Source organism: Microcebus murinus, chromosome 9 (genome assembly GCF_040939455.1).
Source record: "Microcebus murinus isolate Inina chromosome 9, M.murinus_Inina_mat1.0, whole genome shotgun sequence".
Lineage (NCBI taxonomy): Eukaryota > Metazoa > Chordata > Mammalia > Primates > Cheirogaleidae > Microcebus > Microcebus murinus.
The window spans coordinates 24994797-25003414 of record NC_134112.1 but is presented as its reverse complement, the minus strand read 5'-3'; the positions used below and the strand labels follow the sequence as shown (position 1 = coordinate 25003414).

Here is an 8618-nt window from a genome sequence, read left to right as displayed (position 1 = left end):
CCAGACCAGCTCCTGGCCTCTGCGTCAGGACTCCTCGCCCTTTCCCCTCGGCGGGCCGGGACGCGCGCTTGCGGCTGGAGGCCCCGCTTCAGGCTGCGGAAGGGGCTCGGGCCGCAGCTCGCCCCACCCTCCCCGGCCCCCGCCCCCACGTCCCCCGCCCGCCGCCGCCGCCGCTCTCCCGAGCGGGGTTTTCTTGGGAAGCGAAGCTGTTTCAGCCAACCTGCGCGTCTGGTGGCTGAGGGCCGGCTTCCGATTCCATTTAAAACGACCCGCGCATCTTATCTCCGTGTCGCCTCCCTGGGGTTTCCACCCACCCCCCGGCCCAGCCCAGCCCAGCCCTGGCGGAAGCAGAGCCGGGAGCTTTTGAAGTCCCCAGAATTTCAATCCGAGAGGAGCCGGCTGGACCGGAGCCGGTCGCCCCAGCGGGGAAGGGACTGTGGGCCTGCGGGGTGGGGGGATGGGTGTCTCCCCGCTGCAGGAAATGAGAAGCGGCAGCAGCCCCGCCTGGACCCCACTGGGGCTGCTGTCACCCCCTCTCCGCTTTATGGGGTTGCCCAGGCTTTTATGGGGTTGTGCAGCTTCGCTCGGTTTCCGAATGTCCCTTCCTTCTCGCGCCATGCCGTGCACAACCTTCATGATACAGTGACAAGGACGTTATTAAAATCCCCCCCATAACTCCCCCCAAAAGCCAAAACAGTGTTCTTATCTGGTCTCCTCTTTCTGTCTTCTTCCTGTTAAAAATTTAGCCTTTTTAGATCTGGTATCAATGCTTTAGGAAGAAGTTTTGTTAAAATTTTTTTTCCCCTAAAGTCTTGGGGCAGGGGTGGTTGGGTAGGCTCCTAAAGACCGCGGAAACTGAGGCTGCTTTGAAAGGGCGGAGCAGAGGTCGGGAGAGGGGTGGGGCAGCAGTTGGGCTCAGGGGATGTGTCTCCGAAACTTAAGGTCTGGAGCCCGAAGGCGGCAGCTTCCCTCCAGAGAATCTCGGCTTTTGCCTTCTCTTGGGGGCATAAGGGGAAGGCCTGCTCTGTTGGGCACGACCCAGGAAGGAGACTAAGTGGCACCCCTTGATCTCTCAATCCCACTCTGCTTTCATCTCACGGGGAAAACTCAGAGGAAAAGAGGATCAAACACAGAGCATTCCCATTGAATGCAAAGCTGGGGGCGGGGCAGGGGAGCCTTGGTGTCCCCCTGTGGACTCAGCTCTCAGGAGATGGGGGTGGCAAGCTGTGAGAAGGTGGCCTGCTCATGGGGGGAAGGGGAGAGGAGGGGAGAGTGGGCGCCACCCAGGCCCAGTGCTGGAAGGGCCCTACAGAGGGCCAGCAACCTCGGCAGACAGACGCTGAGATGTCGACTTTGACCGGAAGGGGAGAGCAAACCAGGTGCTCCCTCAGGCTCTGGCTGTTTTGGGGGAAGGGCAGGGCACGACAGAATCCTTGGACAACTCTGAAGGGCAGCAAAAGGTTTTGGGATTTGATCCTCCCACTCCCAATCGCTCCTCTCTCACCTCTAAAACATTTCCCAGATTTTTGGGTTAGTAGTGCTCAGCAGATGGTGGCTTTGGGAGTCCCAGGGAGTGGAGATATTTATGTGGACACTACCCTCTGGATTCTATGTCCCTGTCTCCCAGGTGAAGTTAACGAACACCTTGTTATTGAATTGGGGGAAGAGTGGAAAGCAGGAGTGGGGATGAAACTTTGTCTTTCCTTGGACTCCTTGCTTCCTCCACTACTTCCATAACCCCATGGATGGGAAGACTGGGGGTGGGGGGTGGAAGAGAGAGGGAGAAGAGTAGAGAAAAAGGAGTGGAGAAAAGTGGGAGATAGAAGAAAAAAGGTAGTGGTGGAGGGACTTTAAAAGCCGAGACTTTGCCTAGGGACATGCAGAAGGAGGGAGGTGCAGGGGCTGGGCTTTGTAGCTGGCTTTGTAGGGCTAGAAGCTCTTGGGGAGGAGGCGGAGAAAGGGTAGTTGAGCACAGAAGGTGCCCACCTCTTGCCCTCAGCAAAATGTGGAGAGACCCAGCCTACCTGTCGGCCCCAAAACATTTGCCCAGAGTTTGGAAGGGCTCAGTATGAAGGAATTCTATCCCACCTTCCCCCAAAAAAGACCTGAGAGAGGCCTGTGGCAGCCCCCAAACATCAAGTTCCACACCCTCTAGACCTGCGATGGGGGTTTGACTTCCACCCCTAAAAATTTATGAGCCCCCTAGTCACTTGCTCTTTCAGGGCATTTTCAGTGGCTTTTCTCTCTTCAACCCCCAGCACTACCCACCTTTGGAACCAGGGACCAATGCCCCTAGGCAGGGCCTGAGGGAGGACCCTGTGAGTCAGACCTCAATGAACTCCATCGTTCTGAGTGCTGGGGTACTCCCACTGCTCACCCTAAACCCCTGGGTGAAAGCTAGCACCGTCTCCCTGCCAGGGCCCTCCAGTGCTGCCATAGTAGGGGCCGCATTTACCACTACCTCTTTACTTAAAAAACCCTCTCTTGGGGAGAATTCGTTGACTCCAAACGAATACCTTAAAATATGGGCAAGAAAAAAAAAAATACCAGTCTTAGAACCTCTCCCCACTCGACATACCTTAAGTGCAGGCGAGGCCCAAGCAAACGGGAAAGCGACTTCTTCTATGAATAGCCACCTCGAGGTCAAGTCGGGCTGTGGAAAGCTGAAGACCATCTACATGGGGAAAAGGGAATAAAAAAATCAGCGAACACTGACTCAGCAGCCGAGGCGGGTCTTTAAAGAAAAAAAAAATATGAAGGCATTATAATCTCTTGGCCCGTGGGGAAGAAAAATGGCAAAGTTTGGTTCCTCAGAGGAAGGAGACTGATGGGGGTAGGGGGAGGGAGGAGAAGAGAGAGGAAAGGATAGCTCAGTCTCAAGCTCTCCAGTCGAATTGGGGAGGGGGGATACGTTTTTCGGTAGCTTGTAAAAAGACTTTGGAGCTGATTTGAGGTTAGCTGCCAGGGGCAGGCAGTTGTAATAATGCCGAAAGAATCGAGGCTTGTAAGCTGGCCTTCACACTTCTAAAACACAGTTACAGATTCTTTCATCAGTGTTAGATCAAGGCGCCAAGTTAAGAAAACAAAAATCAAAACAATAATAAAAGAAAAAGTCAAAAGCATATTTAATTACCGAGTCCCGCTGCCCCTACGGAACTCTCCGGGCGCGGTAAGCTCTCTTTTCTTTCTGCGGAATTCCATTTGCATCCCCTCTGCCTGGGTGTCTCCCTCTCTCAGTGTGTGTGTCTCTCTGTTTTCACACTCTCCTCCCCATTCGAGCGAGGCCCACACCTGGCGCATCACTGCCGAGCCATTAGCTGCGGGTCTCCTTTCATCTTCGCTGTGGCAGACGTTTCTATTTATCCACTTGCGCTCGCCGAGTGGCGTCACCAGCGGTACTGTAATGACGATTGCAGCAGGAGGATGACAGCTTAGAAAGAAGAGGGCAATGGGGCTTCCTCCCAGAGGCGGTGCGGCACAGAGGAGCGCTCGCATCACAAGGTGACCCTAGCTCCCCAACGCCACCGCCGCGGTCGCCGTCGACATCGCGCTCCGGCCGCTCCGCGCCCGCCCAGTCCCCGGCCTCTTTTTCTCCCTCTCGCAGCCAAGATCTATCCGGCCGCTGGGGACCCGGGGAGCAGGGGGTTAGGAGCTCACTTGGGGCTTTCCCCCGCCCCCCACCGGAGAGCCCCGGGATGGAGAGCCGAAAGGACATGGTTATGTTTCTGGATGGGGGTCAGATTGGCACTCTGGTTGGCAAGAGGGTCTCCAATTTATCCGAAGCCGTGGGCAGCCCGCTGCCCGAGACGCCCGAGAAGATGGTGCCCCGTGGTTGCCTGAGCCCGCGGGCCGGCCCTCCGGCCTCCCGGGAGCGCGGCGGGGGAGGCCCGGAGGAGGAGCCGGTCGATGGACTAGCAGGCAGCGCGGCGGGGCCGGGCACCGAGCCACGGGTAGCCGGGGCGGCCATGCTCGGCCCGGGACCCCCAGCCTCCTCCGCCGACAGCCTCTCCGGCCAGGGGCAACCCAGTAGCTCGGACACCGAGTCGGATTTCTATGAAGAAATCGAGGTGAGCTGCACCCCGGACTGCGCCACCGGGAACGCCGAGTACCAGCACAGCAAAGGTAGCCACCGCACCCCTCCGTTCCCCCCGGCCTCCCAATGCGCCCACCCTCACTTCAGCGCAGGCCAGGAGGAAGACACTCCTTTTCCCCAGGGCAGGATGGCAGGGGGGACCCACCTGAGCAACTCTCCCCTGCTAGCTGCGCCCTGGCGGGGGTCTCCCACTGTGTTCTGGCATTGGCGGACTGAGGGTGACAGCTGTGCCTTGTGGGGGGGAATGCAAGTCCTGGGCTTGGGGGAGTCAATGTGCACCCCAACCCCCCAGTGTTTTGTGGGAATGCTTCAACTGTGGGGGGGAAGACACCTTCCCCAGGCTAGGGCAAGATCAAACGCCAGTCCTGGCAGTTTGTGGCTGGCGGGGTGTAAGACGCATCGAGGCGCGGAAGCCAGGAGTCCATAAAGGACCGTAAAATCGCGGCCCACTCGGGCAGCCCGGGTGCTGCAGCCCTCCAACCAGTTTGCACGTCGGTCAGAGGTCCAAATTACCTTGTCACTTCCCGGGCTTGGCGGCGCCAGGTCGGAAATGGTCCCAATGGTCTAATTGCCTTTGGTCTCCGGTTGCATTTGAAAAGGCAGAGATCAGGTCCTCCCCCTTTCCCCATCCCTTCCTAGTCCCACTTCTCCACCCAAAGGAAAAGGAGCTGCAGGGGGCTGGAGCCCCACCCTTCTCAGAGGTAGGCCCAAAGCGGGGCAGCTTTAACTGGAGAACCCCTCCCAGACCAGGAGCAAAGGCTAAATGGGAAAGGGGGATGGATAGCCCGGAAGGGAGTCTCCTTCTGAGCCGACAATCACCCCACCAGAGAGGGGTGGAAAACTGGGAGGGAGAGCCCACCAGCAGACACTCCTCCATAAAGCTGTGGGAGTGGGTGGAAAGAGCCTGGGAGGGAAAAGAGACCACCGTTGGCCTTGGCAGCTAATATCTTGTGGAGAACCCACACCCACCCCTTACCATCTTATCACCCACTCCACCCAGACTCCCTACCATAATATATCTTCAGAACAATCTATACTTCACTCAAATACACAAAGGTAATAGTATACTCAAACATGCACTCCCATGCCACCCCTGCAATACATGGAACCTAGTACACATTCCCACACCTGTGCTGGCAGCCTGGCAAACAACAGCAAGGAAACTATCTGCTCTGCATCCTACAATGCTCTAAGACCCAGAGGGTATAGCTGCTCCAGCACAAAGATGCATCTCAACTCACTTGCCGGGCAAAAGAGCATATCCTGGCTCACTCCTGCCAATGGTAGGCAGAAAGCTCTCGGAGGCTGCAGTTCACCTGTGCACCAGGGCTTGTAGGGAGGGTGGCTTGGAGCCTCTGTACCCAGCTTGCCTTGGTAGGATGCCTCTCATAGAGCAGCCAGGCCAGACCTCCCCAAAGATATCTATGCACCCATTCCAAGGGCAAGCCCTTATCCTTCCCTCCTGGGTTCCCCGGAGGCTGCAGCGCCCCAAGCAGTGGCAGTTACTGAGATGGCTGAGGTGGGGGGGGGGAGTGTCCCTTCCCAATTTGCTCCCTCCGGGGGCCTACAGATCCAAGTCAGCGGCGTTTGTATGTTTGTATCTGTCGTGTGTCTGTGTGTGTGCACGTGTGTGCTCTGGGCTCCCTGCGCAGGGCCCGGCTCCGAGGCACTGGTCGGCAGCCCGAACGGAGGCAGCGAGGCCCCCAAGAGCAACGGCGGAGGCGGCGGCGGGGGCGGCTCGCAAGGCACCCTGGCCTGCAGCGCCAGTGACCAGATGCGCCGTTACCGCACCGCCTTTACCCGGGAGCAGATTGCGCGGCTGGAGAAAGAATTCTACCGGGAGAACTACGTATCCAGGCCGCGGAGATGCGAGCTGGCGGCCGCCCTGAACCTGCCGGAAACCACCATCAAGGTATGTGCGGTTGGGACTGGGAAGGCAAGTGTGCACCCATTTAGCAGGAAGTAAATACCAACTGCCCACTCCCTAAATCGGTGCCTGGAATTGAGCCTGGGGTTTTCCTGCCTAGTGCGTGCAGATTGGGCACTGCTGCCATGCGCTGGAGTATGTTCCTTTCCTAGCCAAATCGACAACGGGATAGGGATGGAGTTCCTGTGTGGGTAACAGGGGGTGGCCCAAAGGAGATGGAGGGAAGGGGTCGCGTTTCTGGGGAAACACTCCCTCAGACTCATGTAGTCCCAGTCCTAGTCCTTCCATTCCTTGCAAATCCACATCAGATTCCGGCACCCTGGGGGGCCTGGCCACGTGGGACGAGGGAAGGAGGGACGGAGATTGCAGTCACTCCCTAACCTCTCTCAGGGATTCCAGCTCCAGGCCGTGGTGGTGGGGCCTGCCCTCGCCCCAGTGGTGTCTGCTTTGGCTATTCTCTGCACTGCCAACATTGTCCCCTGCAGTGAGACAGGACTTCTGGGCTGTGGGAACCGGGCCGAGTCCAGCTGCCGACCCTGCCCCGCTCCTCTCCCCAGGTGTGGTTCCAGAACCGGCGCATGAAGGACAAGCGGCAGCGGCTGGCCATGACGTGGCCGCACCCGGCCGACCCCGCCTTCTACACGTACATGATGAGCCACGCGGCGGCCGCGGGCGGCCTGCCCTACCCCTTCCCGTCGCACCTGCCCCTGCCCTACTACTCGCCGGTGGGCCTGGGCGCCGCGTCCGCGGCCTCGGCCGCCGCCTCGCCCTTCAGCGGTCCGCTGCGCCCCCTCGACACGTTCCGCGTGCTCTCGCAGCCCTACCCGCGGCCCGAACTGCTGTGCGCCTTCCGCCACCCGCCGCTCTACCCCGGCCCGGCGCACGGACTGGGCGCCTCGGCCGGCGGCCCCTGCTCCTGCCTCGCCTGCCACAGCGGCCCGGCCAACGGGCTTGCGCCCCGGGCCGCCGCCGCCACCTCGGACTTCACCTGTGCCTCCACCTCCCGCTCGGACTCCTTCCTCAGCTTCGCGCCCTCCGTGCTTAGCAAGGCCTCCTCCGTCGCGCTGGACCAGAGGGAGGAGGTGCCCCTCACCAGATAAGGGGCCGCTCGCGGGCTGTCGGCTCCAGGACGCCCGTGGGGGGCCCGCGGGACTCAGGCAGTGCTCCTCCTCGCCCTCGGGACACCGAGGGGGGAGGAGAGGGCCGAAAAGGACCAGCGGGACTCGGCCTCACGGATTGGGACGCCCAGGAAGCAGCCAAGGCTGGCGCCTTTGTGGGGCAGACGTGGGGATGGGGAAGCAGAGGTTGAAAGACCGTCCTCTGGGGTGGCCTCTCTTAGCCATTCATTAGGGGACCCACCACCCCTCAATGGGGTTGAGGCTGTGGCTCCAAAGCTAGACAAAAATTAGCAACGGCAACCGATATCCACAAGCCCTCAGCCCTCCATCCCCCCACCTCACACTGCTTCCTCCAGAGGCCCCCTCTCCCCTGCCAAGCCCAAGCCCAAGCACTGGAAAGGAAAACTGCTGTCTCTCTGAACAAAATGCTGTGTATGCAGAGCAGGTAGAGATTAATCTTTGCCAGCCTTCCCCAGGCATGGCAAGGGGCTTGAGGATGGCAGCACCAGCCATTTGAGGGAGAGAGTGAGAGAGATGATTTACTACCAGGGAGAATCCTGCCCCTTGGCATGGAACCTGGGGGCTCTCTCACCTTCCTGGAGCCTCAAGCACACAGCATCTTCCGGTTCTGGCACCTACCAGCACAGGATCTCTTTCCTCATTCCCAGCTTATGACACCTCTCAACTCATGGCTCCATCCCTATCCCCACCCTCCCCTCCCCCACTCCCTCCACCTCTCCCACCCTTCCCACCCTCCACCCCACACCCCACTTTTTGTTAAATTCTGGCTGGGAGGCTGCAGACACCCAAGGGCCTTGGCAGCTTTGAAGAGGCCAAGCCTCTTTTCCCTGCGCCCAGCACACACCCTGATTAGCAAGTGTGTGAGGAGGGTTTTTGAATGTTGAATGTATAATAATGATCACCATTGGAGCCCAGAGCTGAGCTGTTAACAAGGTACCCAGGGAAGAGCTTAGGGAGTGGGAGCTTCACCTCCCTCCCTATCTGGTAGCAAATTAGAGGCTATTTTCATCTTTTGCCTGTTCACCTTCACTTCACTAGCTTTCTGGCCCTACCCTTTGCATTTGGCATTTTTTATCTTTCTCTCATTTTCCTCCTGAGCTGCCACTGGGGCTTGACTTCCACATGCCAGTGTGGAGCCTTCTGCCCCTTCTGGGAACCCTGTCTCTGCCCTTCACCAGGGTTTGTTTGGTGGCCACTCCCAAACTCTCACTCTCACATCCTTGCAGACGGTTTTTGAGGAAGAGAATTTGTATCCCCTAATGCAGGCTTCACCCTGACTGAGAGGGAGTGGTTCTTCCCGGAGGGAATAAATTTGGGTTGGTTTGAGATTTTCCTTTGAAGCCCAAAGAATTTACTGTTACAATTTGTTAACCATATTGCAATAAAAGCTGGACATGATTCTCATTTTAGCATTTTAATTTTTTTGGAAACAGGTAGCATATTGACTCTTTGAATTGCT

General features: G+C 58.3%; 1 protein-coding gene across 1 annotated transcript; it reads left to right on the top strand.

Moving 5' to 3' along the window:
• The first annotated feature begins 3695 nt into the window (after window positions 1–3695).
• Window positions 3696–7120, top strand: EVX1 (even-skipped homeobox 1). Its single transcript, XM_012773401.3, has 3 exons — window positions 3696–4122; window positions 5746–6005; window positions 6578–7120. The coding sequence occupies exons 1-3, from the start codon at window positions 3696–3698 to the stop codon at window positions 7118–7120; spliced, it is 1230 nt and encodes a 409-aa protein (XP_012628855.1).
• The last annotated feature ends 1498 nt before the right edge of the window (window positions 7121–8618 follow it).

Bases quoted from the DNA above. Each gene is read 5' to 3' on its own strand.
- EVX1 (XM_012773401.3), top strand. From the start codon at position 3,696: ATGGAGAGCCGAAAGGACATGGTTATGTTTCTGGATGGGGGTCAGATT. The intron at 4,123-5,745 runs GTAGCCACCGCA...CTCCCTGCGCAG, and splicing joins CGAGTACCAGCACAGCAAAG to GGCCCGGCTCCGAGGCACTG. The intron at 6,006-6,577 runs GTATGTGCGGTT...TCCTCTCCCCAG, and splicing joins TGCCGGAAACCACCATCAAG to GTGTGGTTCCAGAACCGGCG.